At 37.6% G+C, this 19,431-nt stretch overlaps 2 protein-coding genes across 2 annotated transcripts in view; both read right to left on the bottom strand.

Moving 5' to 3' along the window:
• Positions 1 to 40: 40 nt before the first annotated feature.
• Positions 41 to 19,431, bottom strand: part of lztfl1 (leucine zipper transcription factor-like 1) — a 42,262-nt gene continuing 22,871 nt past the window's right edge. The window contains exon 9 of the mRNA XM_055181435.2: positions 41 to 91. Within this exon, the coding sequence (XP_055037410.1) occupies positions 56 to 91 (36 nt within the window). The 3' untranslated portion in view covers positions 41 to 55. The remainder of the gene's footprint in view (positions 92 to 19,431) is intronic.
• On the bottom strand, positions 6,952 to 10,981 carry ccr9b (chemokine (C-C motif) receptor 9b). Its single transcript, XM_055181432.2, has 3 exons — positions 10,853 to 10,981; positions 10,549 to 10,583; positions 6,952 to 8,377 (listed from the first exon to the last, which is right to left on the bottom strand). Exons 1-3 carry the CDS (start codon positions 10,875 to 10,877, stop codon positions 7,346 to 7,348), a joined length of 1,092 nt encoding a protein of 363 aa, XP_055037407.2. The 5' UTR covers positions 10,878 to 10,981; the 3' UTR covers positions 6,952 to 7,345.

The following is a 19,431-nucleotide window of genomic DNA, read 5'->3' as shown; positions in this document are numbered from 1 at the left end:
ACAAATGATTTATTCACCGCATGGTGGGGCTATTTTGCAGCAAATAAGCGCGTGTTTATGTATCAACTCTATGTAGTGCAGGAGTCGCCATCTATCGGAGAACAACAGACATTACAGAGAATTACACACAGATAAACAATAAATCAAACCTTTTATGCTTTTGTAAAGAAATATCAAGTGATTAATGTGTCAGACAACATGTAATTAACTGTTATTTTAGATTTTTATTCGATTTTCTACACGGAATATCAAATCTACAAATTATAACGTTAATTTGTCTAAAATTATCATTGCATGTTATATTGCATTATAATAATTTACTCACCACCATGTCATCCAAAATGTTGATGTCTTTCTTTGTTCGGTCGAGAAGAGGTTGTGTTTTTTGGGGAGAACATTGCAGGATTTTTCTCATTTTAATGGACTTTAATGGACACCAACACTTAACACTTAACACATAACAGTTTTTTTCAACGGAGTTTCAAAGGACTATAAACGATCCCAAGCGAGGCATTGGGGTCTTGTCTGGCGAAACGATTGTCATTTTTGACAAGAAAAATAAAAAATATGCTCTTTTAGACCACAGCTTTTCGTCTAGGTCCGGTCCAGCGCGACCTAACGTAAATGCGTAGTGACGTAGGGAGGTCACGTGTTACATATATAAAACGCACATTTGCGGACCATTGTAAACAATAAACTGACACAAAGACATTCATTATTATCAGTTGACGTACAACAACGTAGGAACGGTCCTCTTTCAACACACTTGTAAACACTGGGGCGGAGTTTCGCGTTCGTCCTCTGTGACCTCTTGACGTCATGACGTATTGCGTGGGGTCGCGCTGGCGCATCACGACCGGATCTAGACGAGAAGTTGTGCTTTAAAAGTGTATATTTGTTATTTTTATTGTCAAAAATGACAATCGTTTTGCTAGATAAGCCCTTATGCCTCGTTTGGGATCGTTTATAGTCCTTTGAAACTCCGTTGAAAAAACTGTTAAGTGTTTAGTTAAGTATTAATTGTTGGTGTCTATTAAAGTCCATTAAAATGAGAAAAATCCTGCAATAATTTCTTCTCGACTGAACAAAGAAAGACATCAACATTTTGGATGACATGGTGGTGAGTAAATTATCTGGATTTTTCTTTTAAGAAAATTGACTATTCCTTTAAGCTTAAGAGAGATTGGGTGATGATGCACATAACAAAATCAAAAAATAAATGCCTGAATAAGAACATTTGTGGGTTAAAGGGGCCATGGCACAAGACTTTTTTAAGATGTCAAATAAATCTTTGGTGTCCCCAGAGCACGTATGTGAAGTTTTAGCTCAAAATACCATATAAATAATTTATCATAGCATGTTAAAATTGCCACTTTGTAGTTGTGTGCAAATATGTGCCGTTTTGGGTGTGTCCTTTAAAATGAAAATGAGCTGATGAAATTCAAACACTGGTCACAATGATGGTGGTTTGTTGCAATTAAAACTCAATTGTGCTTTTCTCTGCACTAAGTGACAGTGTTGTGATTGGATAGTGCAGATTAAGGGGTGGTATTATTATAATAAGAGCTCCTTATGACATCATAAGGAGAGCCAAATTTCAACGACCTATTTTTTTCATATGCTTGAAGAGAATGGTTTACCAAAACTAAGTTACTGGGTTGATCTTTTTCACATTTTCTAGGTTGATAGAAGCACTGGGGACCCAATCATAGTACTTAAACATGGAAAAAGTCAGATTTTCATGCCATGGCCCCTTTAAAAGAGATTGGGTGATGATGCACATAACAAAATCAACAAATAAATGCCGGAATAAGAACATTTGTGGGTTAAAAGGGCCAACATTGTAATGCTGTATATGGCCTGAAGAGGGTTGTATCATCAAGATAACTCACAGCTATAAGAGAACAATCCAAAATTCATCTTCAGTATCATGCAAGCCTTAAAATCAGCCATTCTTAGTTATTATTTCTCAGCCTGCACTGTAACTGATTACTTGATGTTTAAAAAAAAATAATCTGAAAATAAATAAAAAAGAGATTTTCATAATAAATTGTGACTTAGATCCCACCACATTTAATGAGAAATAAATGCAAAAATCAGGATAATTGCAAACTTTTCTCCTACAGGTATCTGTTGACCTTTTTGAAATGTTGCAACTAAGGTGTCTTCCAGTTTCACAACCGCCTACAGTAAATATACAGCACATGTAAAATCAGCGGAGGAGGCCTGATACTGCATGTGCTCTTAGTGCACGAGCAGCACAGTTAAAAGGGACCACATGAAGGACTTATGTGGCTCTAACAGAACTAGAAAACCTGCAGAATGCGTCATATGAGTTCTCATCTCTGCTTACAAAGAAAAAGCAGTTAAAGACCGTTGGAAAAACATATATAATAAAACTTTTCGGTCATAAATCTTAAGTTTACATACAAGTAAACTAGTTGTGTTGACTTTTTGTGTTTAATGCATTTTACCCTTACATGTTGTATGTTACAGTCAAATGGATTTATCTATTGCTAAAGTCATTTTAAAAAATAATAAGTATTTACAAAAAATGGTCCCTAGCTGTCATTGGGCTGGTACCCTTTTACAAAGTGCATTTAAAGTTTTTCTGTATGACAATTCACCCTCATTACAACTCATTATGCATTGTGGTACATTGTCATATTTTTACTGTTACTCATCTTGATAACACTTACTTTATACCTCACCAACACTTTATAACTTTCTTTCTAGGGTGAAATGTGTGATGAGAACAGATGGGCTTCAAAGAAAAGAGTTCTGGTAAGGTTTATATTTTTCCATCATTCACTACATGTTGTCCCTATAGTAGCGTTAGCACAGAGGCACAGGCATAGCATTAGCATGCATACGGAATGTTGTTGACATGATTGACAGTTTCCTGTCGTGAGAAGAAAGTGAAGCAGCCAGAGTGAGAAAGTGAGAGAGTGAAGGCAGTGAGTGAGTAAGTGAGAAGAGAGAGCACATGTTGAATAAATGTTACAGGAGATGCTGTGGTCTCACCTGAAGCCTGCAGGTACAGCCTCTCTGTCAACCCCGTAAACCTCAATAACATCATTGTTGTTTGTCACTTGCTTTGGAAAAAGTTAGCAACACCACAGAGCAAAACATGAAACCACGTTTTCTTAAAATTGCATGTATTATTAATTTCTTAATGATTAACTTGTTTAATAGTCATTGGAATGAAATAGATGAGAATGAAATCAGTTTTGTTTTTATCTTTTTTTTGGTGTTATTTAATTTTTTTACACTTTAATGTTGCGTATGCATTAAGGGTCCTCAACTGTTTAAGTCACACTTGCACACAACGTGTATGAGTATCATTGCATTACATGCAAAATACCAAACCTAGTGGAATACATGTTCAAGAAAGATTGCATAAGCACAACAGTACACAAATGCACTCCAGTTAATATACACTTAATACACAAAAATGAACCTTATGGTTGTTATGAAATTAAAGGATTAGTGCATTTTCTTAAAAAAAAATCCAGATAATTTACTCACCACCATGTCATCAGAAATGTTGATGTCTTTTTTTGTTCAGTCGAGAAGAAATGATATTTTTTTGAGGAAAACATTCCAGAGGTTTCCTCCCTTAATGAACTTTAATGGACCCCAACACTTAACAGTTTTAATGCAGTTTAATATTGCAGTTTCAAAGGGCTCTAAATGATCTCAAACAAGGCATAAGGGTTGTCATTTTGGCAAGAAAAAAAATGCACTTTTAAACCACAACTTCTCGTCTTCCTCCGGTCCTGTGACTCGCCAACGCGACCTCACACAATTGCGTAATGACGCTGAAAGGTCATGTGTTACATATATGAAACGCACATTTGTGGACCATTTTAAACAATAAACTGACACAAAGACATTAATAATTATCATTCGACATACAACAACGTCAGAACGGTCCTCTTTCTCCACAATTGTGAACACTGGGTAGTTTCGCACGTCATCCGTGACCTCGTGACGTGATGACGTATTACGTGAGGTCGCGCTGGCTCTTCACACAGCCGGAGGAAGACGAGATGTTGTGGTTTAAAAGTGCATATTTTTTATTTTTCTTGCCAAAAATGACAATCGTTTACTGGATGGGACCCTTGTGCCTCTGTTGGGATCGTTTAGAGTCCTTTTGAACTGCATTGAGGCTGTTGGGTGTTGGGGTCCATTGAAGTCCATTGAAGTGAGAAAAATCCTCCCAAAACATAATTTCTTCTCGACTGAACAAAGAAAGACATCAACATTTTGGATGACATGGTGGTGAGTAAATTATCTGGATTTTTTTTTTTTAAGAAAATTGACTAATCCTTTAATACATCAATAAAACAAACTGAGAACTATGTAAATCCTGAAATCGTTAGGTCTAACATCTTTTGTTTGTACATGGCAAAAAGTACAAGGTACGAAAGCTGCCACTGGGGCGTTACCTTTATGTAAAAAAGTACACTTTTGTGGTGCATATTGCTACCTCATTGGTACCTTAAAGGTACACACTGTTCCCTCAAAAGTAAATATCTGTACATATTAGGACCTTTTTCAATTGTACCGTCCAGTGGCGGCCAGTAACTTCTTTTTTGAGGGTGCACGATGTAACAACATGTATTTAGCCCATGTCATGTTTAGTCATGTGTGTGGTTCGTCATTTCAAAATATGGGTTCGGTCCGTCATGTTAACCATGTGCATCATGTGTCTTGTCAAAATAAGTGCCTGCTGCACATGCGTCAAAGGGTTTATGATAAAAATAACACTCACGTTTATCAGATACTTGCTTAATCCCATGTGTTAACAGAGTTTAGTGTTAAATGAGTGTCTTGCAAGTATTTTGTCTCTTTTATCATAAACCGTTTCGATGCGTGTGCAGCAGGTTGTTCACATGACGCAACAGACACATATTTTGAATTTGGGCCCCTCGGAAGAGAAGTCACCAGCCGCCATTGGTACCATTCCAGTGACAGCTTTTGTACCTTTTTTCTGAAATATTTTATTAAACTATTAAATAAAATTATTGTTTAATGTTTTTCTAATATTTATTTATTTATTTATTATGGGGCTCCTGAACATCCTTTGTAGGCCATTTTGAAACAATCTGAAATAATGTGAAATATTTCCTGTCCATAGTGTATATTACTTATGCTGTGCGTAGTGCACATGTCTTTCTGCATTGCCAGTGTTTGTAAGACATTGTTTTGCAGTTGCATGGTAATCCTGCATTACTATGATGTGGCATTTGACTCTGCATGAAGGGTCTCATCAGGTCTTGCTTTCTGAAACCGCTGTGTCACTCGTGCATTGCCACCATAAACCAATTGTGCCTGTCAACCAGTAGGCCTACATTCAACATTCAATTCACTCCAGACATAGCAACAGTCAGAGTGAAAACAGAATTGAGTGAGATGAGAAGCCACATTTGTGAACCTTTCTTGTACCACAAAAAATACGTTAAACAGCTAAAAACAGCATGTGGCTTTCTCTCGGGGGTTTAAACCAAACATGGGACGAGGGGTTGTTTTTAGGTGAATAGGCCTATCTTTAAATATTACTACATAAATAGCTCTTCCACACTGAATAAAGAGATTCAAATTTGGCATTATCAGAGATTATCTGTGGGAATTTATGTGTTTAGATATCAACATTATCATCAGTGAGGTCAGACTATCTACACTTTTAAAATGCTGGGTTGTTTTTAACCCATGGCTAGGACTCACATTACTCTATTGTTTCATGAATGTATATGACACTCCTGCATATGAATCCTAATTTTATTTACATTAAATGGGTTAAAAATAAAGGTGCTTCACAATGCCAGAGAAGAACCACATTTTGGCTGTATGGTTCCAAAGAACCTTTAACATCTGAAGAACCTTTCTTATTCACACAAGATTAGGGAAAAATATTCTTTATATTATAAAAAGGTAAGAAAGAAATGATTCTTTCAAAAACATTTGGTCCTTCGAGGAACCAGAAAGGTTTTTTCTATAAAGGTGCTATGAAGAACCTTTTGTTGCACCTTTATTTTTAAGAATGTATCCAAATATACATTTTACAGAGCTGTGGTGGAGCTCATCAGCAAACTATATTCGTGCCATTCACTTCTAGAGATTCGCTTGCGGTTTGTGTCTTGTGGTACAACCTCTACGTTTGTATAGGCGTAAATTAACCAATGCCAGTACCATCACTGATCTGGTGCAAAATCACTTTATTTCCCATTACAAATGAGTTAAGCAACAGTAACCTTTGTTAAACCACTTGACTATCCATTGTTAAACATATGAGCTTTTCTGAAGCTTTCATCTTGTTTTGGACCACAAAGCCAGTCTTAATGGGTATATATTTGTAGCAATAGCCAACAATACATTGTATGGGTCAAAATTATAGATTTTTCTTTTATGCTAGTAATTAAGTAATAAGATATTTTACGGTATTACGATAAAATCATTAATTAGATATTAAGTTAACATCATATTTCATGAAGATATTTTGTAAATTTTCTATTGTAAATATATTTAAAGGGACACTACACAAAGGAGGTGCAATGATATTACGCAGTGCCCGAAAATAGTCCCCTGCTATTGAAAATCACAACTTTTAATTTTCCATCTGTCTTAATACATGATGTTAGAAGAGTCAAGTTTTAAATAGGAAAAATATCAAAACTCTTTGGTTATTTTTTAGCGCAATGCTAAGGTCTAATTAGATTCAATGGATTGTGCTAAGCTATGCTAAAAGTGGTACCCCCAGACCCGGAGATCGGCTGAATGGATTCCAAAACGGTAAAAATCAAATGTTTAACTCTAGGGGAGCTGGAAAATTAGCATATTTTGTAAAAAAGTGGAGTGTCCCTTTAAAAATGTATTTATCATTAGTAATGTGTTGCTAAGGACTTCATTTGGACAACTTTAAAAACTAAGTTAAATTAACAAAGCATATCAATGAAAAGCTCATTTATTCAACATTTAGATTGACCTTCACCACTTGGTCCAGAGTCCAATATATATATAATTATATTTACGTTTAAAAAAAAGCAAGCAAACATAAAAAAATCATTATAAATGTATCACTTTATTCAAAATAAGTCACACGAGCTCAATACCTATTTACAATTACTTACAATGTTTCTGTAGAAAAAATGTATGACAAACCTAAAAAGTACAACTACAAAATTGATAAGTTATATACAAAGTCTTCACTATCTCCCATTTTGAACTTCATTTTAGCATAATTTCCCATAATGGTTCTGGTTAACTACATTAACATGATAAGGATATGATAATAATGCACATAACGAAAAATAAGTGAATACTGCAATTACAGTGGGTTGGTCTATAAGGAAAAAACTGGCGTTGTGTCAGTGTCCGACATAACAGAAGGCCTCTTGGGAACTTGCTGAAATTTGTTTTCGGGCAGTTTTATGCCACAGGGCAGACGCTGAATCAGACTCAAGAGATCCCTGCGGAAGCGAACTCCAATAAAGACGTACAGGATGGGATTCAAACAGCAATGCGTGTAGGCAAGAGCCTTCACAATCTGCCCAGCCATATCCAAACTTAGCATGACGTCACAGTCCGTTATCGTGGCATTATTAGCTTGAGCGGCTTCTATGATCAGATACCCATTGTATGGCAATTGGGACAAAACGAAAGCTGCCACAACAGCAAAGATGACCTTTAAAGCTTTGTGTTTCTCGAAGCTTCGAGCCTGCATCAATTTACGAATAATAACCGAGTAGCATATCACTATGACCAGCAGAGGTAACAGGAAGCCAACGCAGATCTGTAAAGCTAACACCAGGACTTTGGTCTGGTTGTTGTCTAAAACCGAATACACCATGACGCAAGAGTTGGACTGGGACGAAAAGGTTTTCACTTTGGCGAAAATAAATTCCGGCAGAGCTAAGAGGCAAGAGGCGACCCACACAAAAGCACAAGTTATCTTACTATAAAGCATCCGTTTGTTTTTATGGTTGTGAGCTTCCGTCGCATGTACAATGGCGATGTATCGATCCACGCTAATACAGGTGAGCAAGAGCATGCTGGCGAAGAAGTTGATCTTGTAGACGGCAGAAACTCCTTTGCAGATGACGTCACTAAACACCCAGCCCTGAGATGCGTTCGTCGACCAAAAGGGCAGCGTGCCGAGGAAGAGGAGATCCGCAATTGCCAGGTTCAGGAGGTAGACGTCAGTCATGGTCTTCAGGCGGTTGCGCACGGTTGTGAAGATGCTGACGACCAGTAGGTTGCCCAGAGCCCCTATGACAAAGATGATCCAGTAAAGAGGCGGCTCGAAGGACTTGTTAAACTGTCGCACCAGTTGCCTGTCACATAATCCGCTTGGCCCAGAATCATATTCGGTAAACTGAAAGGCAAAAATAAAAGATGGATTTAGATTTACATTTACGCATTTGGCAGATGCGTTTAAACAAAGGGACTGCACTGTCATGGGGTGGTACCCTAAGGTTTCGTTTTGTACCTTTACTGGTATACAAAACATTATACAATGTTGTACCTTTTGGGGTGCATTACTGTTTGAATGTACCGTAAATGTTTTGTATCCCTTACTGGTACACAATAGGTCCTTAGGGTATAATATTGTACCCCGAAAGGTGCAACATTTCAATGTGATGTACAAAAAGGAACCTTTAAAGGATTAGTCCATTTTCTTAAAAAAAATCAAGATAATTTATTCACCACCATGTCATCCAAAATGTTGATGTCTTTCTTTGTTCAGTCAAGAAGAAATTATGTTTTTTGAGGAAAACATTCCAGGATTTTTCTCATTTAAATTGACTTTAATGGACCCCAACACTTAACTCAACAAAGTTTTTTTTCAACGGATTTTAAAGGACTTTAAACGATCTCAAACGAGTCATAAGGGTCTTATCTAGTGAAACGATTGTCATTTTTGGCAATAAAAATAAAAATATGAACTTTTAAATCACAATATCTCGTCTATCTTTCGGTCCTGTGACGAGCCAGTGCGACCTCGCGTAATTGCGTAGTGACGTAGAAAGGTCACGTGTTCCATATATGAAACGCACATTTGCGGACCATTTTAAACAATAAACTGACACAAAGACATTAATTAGTATCATTCGATATACAACAACGTCGGAACGGTCCTCTTTCTCCACACTTGTAAACACTGGGGCGGAGTTTCGTATTCGTCATCTGTGACCTCTTGACGTGATGCCGTATTACGTGAGATCGGCTGGCGCGTCACATGACCGGAGGAAGAAGAGAAGTTGTGGTTCAAAAGTGCAAAAATTACAGTAATTTCGCTAGATAAGACCCTTATGCCTCGTTTGGGATCGTTTAGAAACTGCAATTTTAAACTGCATTAAATCTGTTAAGTGTTGGGGTCCATTAAAGTCCATTAAAATGAGAAAAATCCGGGAATGTTTTCCTCAAAAAACATAATTTCTTCTCGACTGAACAAAAAAAGACATCAACATTTTGGATGACATGGTGGTGAGTAAATTATTTGGATTTTTTAAAGAAAATTGACTAATCCTTTAAGGGTGCCACCCCAGTTACAGAAAAGCTGTCATGTTTACAGTATATTTGTATCGTGCTTACAGTCGTTCTTCTTTTGTGTTTCACAAAGTCATGCGGGTTTGGAAAACACGAGGGTGAATAAATTTTACAACCGAATTTTAAGGAAGTACTATTAATAGCATCTAATCTAATCTCGACAACATAACGTCGCAGTTTAATGTCAGTAATTCATGTTGGCCTTCACTTATGTACTAATTTTAAAGAGTTTTCCCACAGTATTTGTCAGATTTTTTCTTATCTCGCAGCTACTTCCTGTCTGCAGTGGTTTAGTAGCTGTAAAGCTGTCTCTCACCATCCTTGAGCTGTAATTCAGATGATCAGTAAAAGTGCGAATCTGTGTGACATCACGCCCCAGCGAGCCGACAATCAAATTTACGAAACACCTTCCCTAGCTGAGCTCGGGCGCAGGTGTCTCTATTGGAGAAACCACACCAGTACACCGCATCCACATCCTCTTTCAACTTTTTCTGAAGTGTGCGAACAGAGCATCACCCACCCTAGGGGTCGACATGAACAGAGCCCCTATGGAGCACGCAGTACGAATCGAGATGCCGTTCCACGCTGACATACATACATATAGATGAGAGATAAAGAATACGTGACGCACGCTGTGGAAAATCTTTTTTTATGATGTTACTTAACAAACGCTGCGGTAACAGTCGAATTTGTTTTTGTGATGTTGATCCAAATGGGGTCTCGGATAATGAGAGGTATAGGTTTAAATCGCAGATGGAAATAGTTGACATACAGTACTACGGTGTCTGAAACATGCATCACTAACAGGAACAGAGATTAACCACGGGTCTGATACCTGCTATGAATTAAACAGTATTTAACTGCAGTAGTTCTGTTATGATGAAAGCATGATGGGATTTTCTCAGAACGCAACGTTTCACAAAGAAAGGTTTTATTTTACATATGCATTGAAACAATAAAATTGGAAACAAAAAAAATCTTTTTGGTATTACTCACCAATTCATCTGTGCTGTTAAACGTGTCAGCTTCATCTAATTCAAGACAAAAAAATTTTATATTGAAAATATGTGAATATAGAAAACTGCATTAAAAACTAATTAAATAATGATTTGAATGAATACAAAATATATGTGACCCTGTCTGTGAAATCAAAGTTTAAATTAACTCTTTGATTTCACATCAATTTCAATCTTTCATCAATTTCAACCTTATATTAAGATTATATATTTCTTTGCATTATATAGGATGATTTTATGTAGAAAACAGTAAATCACTAATATTTTTTTTTATATGTACTTACAATCAGAAGTTGTGAACTGTTCCATTTTTATGGGCGAATCCCAACAGATCTTTAAATGTCTTCAATCAATCATACATAATCTGCCTCCAGCAGTGTGTACGGCAATTTATACTAACTTACGCCTTGACCACAGTCACGTGTCTTTTTCGTCACTTGACATCCACAACACTTCTCTGAACCTTTCTGAACTCAGTCCATACTCACTTACAGCGAATGAAAATGCTTTATGTGGCACAGAAACGTAAAGGTGTGGGTTGGTATGGTGCACCCCTGTGACTCAAAAGATGAAATCTTCTGGCTTGATTACATCGTCACGGTCAGGTTACCTTGAGTCTGATGTTTAATAGGATGATTTAAAACAACATGATTTAAAAAAATGTTAAACATGACTTGAATACACTTAAAACAGTGATAACTTAGCAGAGAAAGTGAAAGTGTTGTATGTATATAATATAAACACTTAAAGTAGAGCAGACAGTTTAACCAAAAAGGAAGTTCAAAAGAGGAAAATGAAACAAAAAATTATAATATACAAAACATTCCCCTTATACGTTTTTGTTTTACCTTCTCTAGAACTTAAAGGGGACATTTCAAAAGACATTTTAAGATATCAAATAAGTCTTTATCGTCCCCAGAGTGTGTATGTGAAGCTTTAGCTCATAATACCATATAAATAATTTATTATAGCATGTTAAAATTGACACTTTGTAGGTGTGAGCAAAAATGTGGCGTTTTAGGGTGTGTCCTACAAAATGCAAATGAACTGATATCTAAACTAAATGGCAGTGTCGTGGTTGGATAGTGCAGATTAAGGAGTGGTATCCCCTTCTGACATCACAGGGAGAGCCAAATTTCAATGACCTATTTTTTCACATGCTTGCAGAGAATGGTTCAATAAAACTAAGTTACTGGGTTGATCTTTTTCACATTTTCTAGGTTGACATAAGAACTGGGGACTAGAGGTCTTCACGGGTCCACTTAGATCTGAAAATGTCCCAGACTAAAATGCATGTTTGAGCCGCCTTAATTTAAAAACAACTTGTACTGACACATGTCTTAAGATACACTCACCTAAAGGATTATTAGGAACACCCCACTAATACTGTGTTTGACCCCCTTTCGCCTTCAGAACTGCCTTAATTCTACGTGGCATTGATTCAACAAGGTGCTGAAAGCATTCTTTAGAAATGGGTGCCCATATTGATAAGATAGCATCTTGCAGTTGATGGAGATTTGTGGGATGCACATCCCGGACACGAAGCTCCCGTTCCACCACATCCCAAAAATACTCTATTGGGTTGAGATCTGGTGACTGTGGGGGCCATTTTAGTACAGTGAACTCATTGCAATGTTCAAGAAACCAATATGAACTAATTTGAGAGTTGTGACATGGTGCATTATCCTGCTGGAAGTGCCATCAGAGGATGTGTACATGGTGGTCATAAAGGGATGAACATGGTCAGAAACACTGCTCAGGGTGGCCGTGGCAGTTAAATGATGCCCAATTGGCACTAAGGGGCCTAAAGTGTTCCAAGAAAACATCCCTCACACCATAACACCACCACCAGCAGCCTGCACAGTGGAAACAAGGCATAATGGATCCATGTTCTCATTCTGTTTACCCCAAATTCTGACTCTACCATCTGAATGTCTCAACAGAAATCGAGACTCATCAGACCAGGCAACATTTTTCTAGTCTTCAACTGTCCGATTTTAGAGAACTCGTGCAAATTGTAGCCTCTTTTTCCTATTTGTAGTGGAGCTGAGTGGTACCCGGTGGGGTCTTCTGCTGTTGTAGCCCATCCGCCTCAAGGTTGTGCGTGTTGTGGCTTCACAAATGCTTTGCTGCATACCTCGGTTGTAACGAGTGCTTATTTCAGTCAAAGTTGCTCTTCTATCAGCTTGAATCAGTCGGCACATTCTCCTCTGACCTCTAGCATCAACAAGACATTTTCACCCACAGGACTGACACATACTGGATGTTTTTCCCTTTTCACACCATTCTTTTGTAAATCCCAGTAACTGAGCAGATTGTGAAATAACCATGCCACGCTCAAAATTGCTTAAATCACCTTTCTTTCCCATTCTGACATTCAGTTTGGAGTTCAGGAGATTGTCTTGACCAGGACCACACCCCTAAATGCATTGAAGCAACTGCCATGTGATTGGTTGATTAGATAATTGCATTAATGAGAAATTGAACAGGTGTTTCTAATAATCCTTTAGGTGAGTGTATAATAGTGCCATTGTTTTGACTCAAAATGCCTACCAGTATTGTTTTTGTAAGGTTTGTTTGTAAAAACTACGTAAATTTCCTAATATAAGGCCTGGATTAATCTAAACCCTGTCTGGGAAGAGTAAATGCATCACAAAACAAATATTAAAAGGTAAATACAGTAATATATACTTGTATAAGTCATGTATAACCGTACAGAAATTGTAATAAACTGGATTAAATGATCATATAAAATACACAAAGACAAAAAATCTGCCTTCATCATGAACTTTGACCTTGTCTGTACACTGTCAAAAAAAGGTACTAAAGCTGTGTCTTATACCCTTTATAAAGGTCAATAAATCTTTGAGGATTTATGCACTCAATGTTGTACTTTTTGTAAGGGTAGTGCCACATACAGCTTTGGTACCTTGTATTTACAGTGTGGTTTTAACGTGTTCCCTTTTATACCCAAAACTATAAAACAAACATGATACTATTGAAATTCCAGATTAAATTATAGTGTTTCTGTGTTTTGATACCAAAACACTGCTAGAGAAAACACACTTGGGACTTTTGTATGTTGTTTGTATAATGGAAATCCCTTTTGGTCTTCAGAGAGAGAGATTGACACGCTTTTACTTTGTTTATTTCCTCAAAATCTTGCCACAATTACAACTGTCTGTCCCTTTCACAAATACCCATCTCTACAATCAGCTAAACCTAAACAGCTTTAAGTAAACTGTGCCAATGTTACTCGAGAAATGACATGTTAATAAGGATTGCAGGACTGCTGTATAGTACAGTATATGCTCACATGAATTGGTATGTGCGGTACTTTTTAATGTTAAGATTAAAACATTTTTAAATATGCAGACACACAGATGTGGGCTATACGCTTCTACTGAGAAAGAGACACAACACAAGGCCTTCCTGGTGAAAGCATCCTAAAGTTTCAGTAGCAAAACTTGATAGTTTCACTATTGGTGTACAGGGGCTGTTGTTCTCTGAAGTACCCAGATATTTTGTGATGATGAGATGTCTTACCCACGACTGTGTCGTTTTCTTTCTCAGTTTAGACCACAGACAAGAAAAAGAAATGGCTGTGTCCGGCACGTAGACGGCGTAGAGTATGGGAAAGTTATCGTACAGGATGTGAGACACGCAAAGGTGACAACACTGATAATCAGCAAAACAGAACGGATTCACCTGCAATAAGCCAGAATAATACACACATCCAAAGTCCCAGATGCAGTGACAAAATGATTAAAAAACTTTACGACCTTATTCCTTCTGATCAAAAAACATTTAGGAATTTTTCAAAAAGTTGGCCCGCAATGACCTTTAATTTGGCCGTCATTACAAAAATGTAAATTGAAATTAAATGCAAGGATTAAAGTGAATTTTTTAATGTACATGCATACTTGAAGGTGTATAGATATAGCATGCATCACAAAACTCAATGAACTCGGGTACTATAAGGCTAACAATATAGAGGTCGAGGCAATGGCTAAGACAAAAAGAAATTTAAAAATGATTGGCAAAATTATTTCTTTTTTACAACAATTACCTTTGTAAGTAAAACTGCATTTAAATATTAAAAAATTATAAATTAGGAGAATCAGGGCAACTTTATAACACAGCAACATTTACTTTTGGCCCACAGCCCTCAGCCAGGTTAGATTTTTTGGCCCTTGGTAGAAAAAAGTTTGGGCACCCCCGGGTTAGAGAGTATGGTTTCGTGAGAAATCTCCTTGTAATGCTGATCTGTCGTTATGCCACATATACCATTTACTACAGTTAAACTGAAAGTCCCGACACATGGATTATAAAAACTGACTCATTCGAATACTAGACCTGGTATGAAAGCGAGATCAGATCGGCACAGGGCATAACCACAAACGACCAGAAACGGTAGAAAAAAACATGACTAAACTATTTATTTACCCCTGTAGGTCTTCAGCAGAAGTGCAAAAGCTTGTCCTGATAAGACCTGGAAGTCAGATGAGTAGATACACTATTACACAATTAAGGAACTAAGCTGGTTATGTTAAACCACTGTTTACATTTTCCGAGCTAGAAAAGTAACTTTGTATGCATGCTTATAGGGATAGTTCACCCAAAAATTTAAATGCTGTCATTATTTACTCACCCTGATGTTGCCACAAACCTGCATAAACTTCCCTGTTCTGATGAATACAATGGAAGATATTTGTAATGAAGCAGGAAACAGAAGCACCATTGACTTTGATAGTAGGAAGAAATACTACTATGGAAGTCAATGGTGCTCAAAAACGGTTTGTTTACAAACATTGCTCAAAATGTCTTCCTTTGTGTTCAGCTGAACAAATGAGTTCATACAGGCTTGCAACAACATGTGGATGAGTAAATTATTTATTTTTTTGGGTGCACTTTTCCTCCAAGACGAAACGCTTTGTTGTCATCTTTGTTCCCCTGAAATACATTTTTTAAATATACACTCACCTAAAGGATTATTAGGAACACCTGTTCAATTTCTCATTAATGCAATTATCTAATCAACCAATCGCATGGCAGTTGCTTCAATGCATTTAGGGGTGTGGTCCTGGTCAAAACAATCTCCTGAACTCCAAGCTGAATGTCAGAATGGGAAAGAAAGGTGATTTAAGCAATTTTGAGTGTGGCATGATTGTTCATGCCAGACGGGCCAGTCTGAGTATTTCACAATCTGCTCAGTTACTGGGATTTTCACGCACAACCATTTCTAGGGTTTACAAAGAATGGGGTAAAAAGGGAAAACATCCAGTATGCGGCAGTCCTGTGCGCGAAAATGCCTTGTTGATGCTAGAGGTCAGAGGAGAATGGGCCAACAAGTTGATAGAAGAGCAACTTTGACTGAAATAACCACTCGTTACAACCGAGGTATGCAGCAAAGCATTTGTGAAGCCACAACACGCACAACCTTAAGGCAGATGGGCTACAACAGCAGAAGACCCCACCGGGTACCACTCATCTCCACTACAAATAGGAAAAAGAGGCTACAATTTGCATGAGCTCACCAAAATTGAACAGTTGAAGAGTGGAAAAATGTTGCCTGGTCTGATGAGTCTCGATTTCAGTCAGAATTTGGCGTAAACAGAATGAGAACATGGATCCATCATCCCTTGTTACCACTGTGCAGGCTGGTGATGTTGGTGTAATGGTGTGGGGGTTGTTTTCTTGGCACACTTTAGGCCCCTTAGTGCCAATTGGGCATCGTTTAAATGTTACGGCCTACCTGAGCATTGTTTCTGACCATGTCCATCCTTTATGACCACCATGCACCCATCATCTGATGCTACTTCCAGCAGGATAATGCACTGTGTCACAAAGCTCAAATCATTTCAAATTGGTTTCTTGAACATGACAATGAGTTCACTGTACTAAAATGGTCCCCACAGTACCCAGATCTCAACCCAATAGAGCATCTTTGGGATGTGGTGGAACGGGAGCTTCGTGCCCTGGATGTGCATCCCACAAATCTCCATCAACTACAAGATACTATCCCATCAATATGGGCCAACATTTCTAAAGAATGCTTTCAGCACCTTGTTGAATCAATGCCACATAGAATTAAGGCTGTTCTGAAGGTGAAAGGGGGTCAAACACAGTATTAGTATGGTGTTCCTAATAATCCTTTAGGTGAGTGTATGTTGATAGGTTAAAACTAAAAATATTTTTAATTAAGCTTTACTTTCTACAAAATGTATTTAGCATTTATTTAAAACATATTTTGGCCAAAGAAATTTATTTTTTGTCATATGGAGCCCCTAAGACTTGTATACTATCTCTCGAGCGCCGATGGTGTTTATGTGACACACACAGCAGGTTAACCAGTGGGCCTACACAATGTAACAAGTTGCCATATGGCAGCCACTAAACGTGGTTAACCTGCATCAGAGTTTTGAAAAATTTTAGTATAAATCCCCCCTCTTGTCAAACATCCAATAAAATAACAATCGACCGTCAACTTTTTTAGTAATGACAGTGTCCCCATACCCACTGTATGTGACTCTCTATGTATGCCAGTGTATGTATGACTAAAACTGAAAGGATGTTGGTGACTTTAAAAATCCCCTTAAAGTTTTAGGGGCCTTTCTGTGTAGCACAGAGCAATATACCGCACAAGTACAGTAACAATGATCAGCATGGTGAAAAATGAAGAGATTAACGTAGTATTCTTCTCTGGAACTTTTGATTCTGGTAGTAAGCAAAAAAAAAGTAGAGTAGCATGTCAGACAGAAACCACTTCCTGCCTGTTTTGCTGAGATTTGTTAACTGATGCAGTAACGATAAGGCAAATGCTCATACTAGTTTATCAAGTGAATAATGCTAATTTGTGTTTAGTTAAATAAGGTTACACTGCATTGCATGCACATCTCTCACATTTAAAAGTTTCAGGTTAGCAACATAACAGTTAACACTTTGCTTGCAAGATGCTGTAACAGTGTTGAGCATCACAGTAGTTTCGGTATCTGTTTTCATTCAGTTAGTAAGACATTGGTTTAAGGTCAAAGTATGCAAGACAGACTACACTTTGTCAAGTCATTTTGGTAAAAGCTATATTTTTATTTTTGTGGGTTTCAGTTTTGAACCAATTACAAATACAGAAATAAGCCACTGCTCATCCAAGCATACAAACACACATAAGTGTGACAACTCTACTGTAGGTTACTGTAAGGCAGACAGAGGCTTTGAGAGTTTCACTATAAACAAGGCGGTTACCGCCGACTCGATTTCATCATCTTTAAAGGACAAGTTCGGTATTTTACATCTAAAGCCCCGTTCTCAGACTGTTCACGATGAAATAGAACGGTTTTGACCGAAACCTGGACACATGATGCTGGCCCGAGAATTCTCGGGTGTTTCTTGTATTACCTCCCACCTCCACAATGGCTGCACAGGTGCACCGGAACAATCCCTCCCCAAATGCATCAAACCCTCGTCCACAAAGACGTGAAACCCACCGTGTGGTCAGGGGTGTTCAATGATATGCTCACACAAAAATCGCTGGAAAAGATGCTTTCCAACAGGTGTTTTAGCATTCGTTGTAAACTTGTGGAACTATTTTTTCAAACGCCTCACACCCGTATATTCTTCTGTTGAGAGCTTGAATAATAGACACTCCAGCCCAGTTGGTGGCGATAATCCACCTTTGCCCATTGCAAGAATACAAACAATGTTTCCGGTGGCGGAGTAATACCGTACCTCACAGCACATCGTATACAAGTCAATGGAGTTGGACAAAACTAAGATAAAACCTGTTGGAAAGCATCTTTTGCAGCGATTTCCGTGTGAGCACACCAGTGAACACCCCCGACCACTCGGTGAATTTTACGTCTTTGTAAACGAAAGTTTAATGCATTTTAGGAAGGATTGTTCCTGTGCACCTATACACCCATTATAGAGGTGGGAGGCGAAACAACAAACACGCGAAAACTCCCGGGCCAGCATCACATGTCGAAACTTCAGTCAAAACCGTTCCACTTCATCATAAACAATCTGAAAACAGGGCCCCAAGTGTAAAACACCGAACTTGTACCTTAAATCACAAATAAAGTTGTGCTGTTTTAGCAGATATATGCCACTTGCTAACACTGGAAATGTCAATTATACATAAATGTACTGTATATGCAAAATTAATGATTGATAAAAGTTTTGTTTTATTAAAGGGCACCTATTATCCAAACTTTGGACAGTTAAATTTGTGTTGGCACCAGTGTTGGGGGTAACACATTACAAGTAACGCGCATTACGTAATAATATTACTTTTCTGAAGTAACGAGTATTTATACTTTATAAATGTACGCATTAATATTTAAGTTACTTTTATTAAAAAGTAATGCCAGTTAACATATAAACGTAAAATTACGCACTCTGTGCGCCTGAGCTTGATATTTTTTGCGATCATAAAGAACACCTGCAAGGCCTAAAAGAGATCAAGCCTCAGCCAAGTAAGAAAAAGTAACGCAAAAGTAACGTAAGCATTACTTTGAAAAGTAACTAAGTAACGCAATTAGTTACTTTTTGGGGGAGTAACTTTAATATTGTAATGCATTACTTTTAAAAGTAACTTTCCCCAACACTGGTTGGCAGTGTGTAAACACAACCACCATACAATGAAAAACTCCACCCTCTCCTTCTTTTTTAATCCTATTAACTCTAATGCCGTTATGATTATCTTGTTAATGTGATGTCACACTGATTAAGCCCTGCCCACGGCCACCGACTGACAGTTCTGCATTTCCATGGTTTACACCCTTAGCGAGTTGTACGCTGTCTGCCATATCTCAATATTGAAATACTATTGTCTCAAACTCTATTCAGATGAATCATATCTATTTTA

Source organism: Misgurnus anguillicaudatus, chromosome 25 (genome assembly GCF_027580225.2).
Source record: "Misgurnus anguillicaudatus chromosome 25, ASM2758022v2, whole genome shotgun sequence".
Lineage (NCBI taxonomy): Eukaryota > Metazoa > Chordata > Actinopteri > Cypriniformes > Cobitidae > Misgurnus > Misgurnus anguillicaudatus.
The sequence above is the reverse complement of the archived record's forward strand: the minus strand, read 5'-3'. Positions and strand labels throughout refer to the sequence as shown.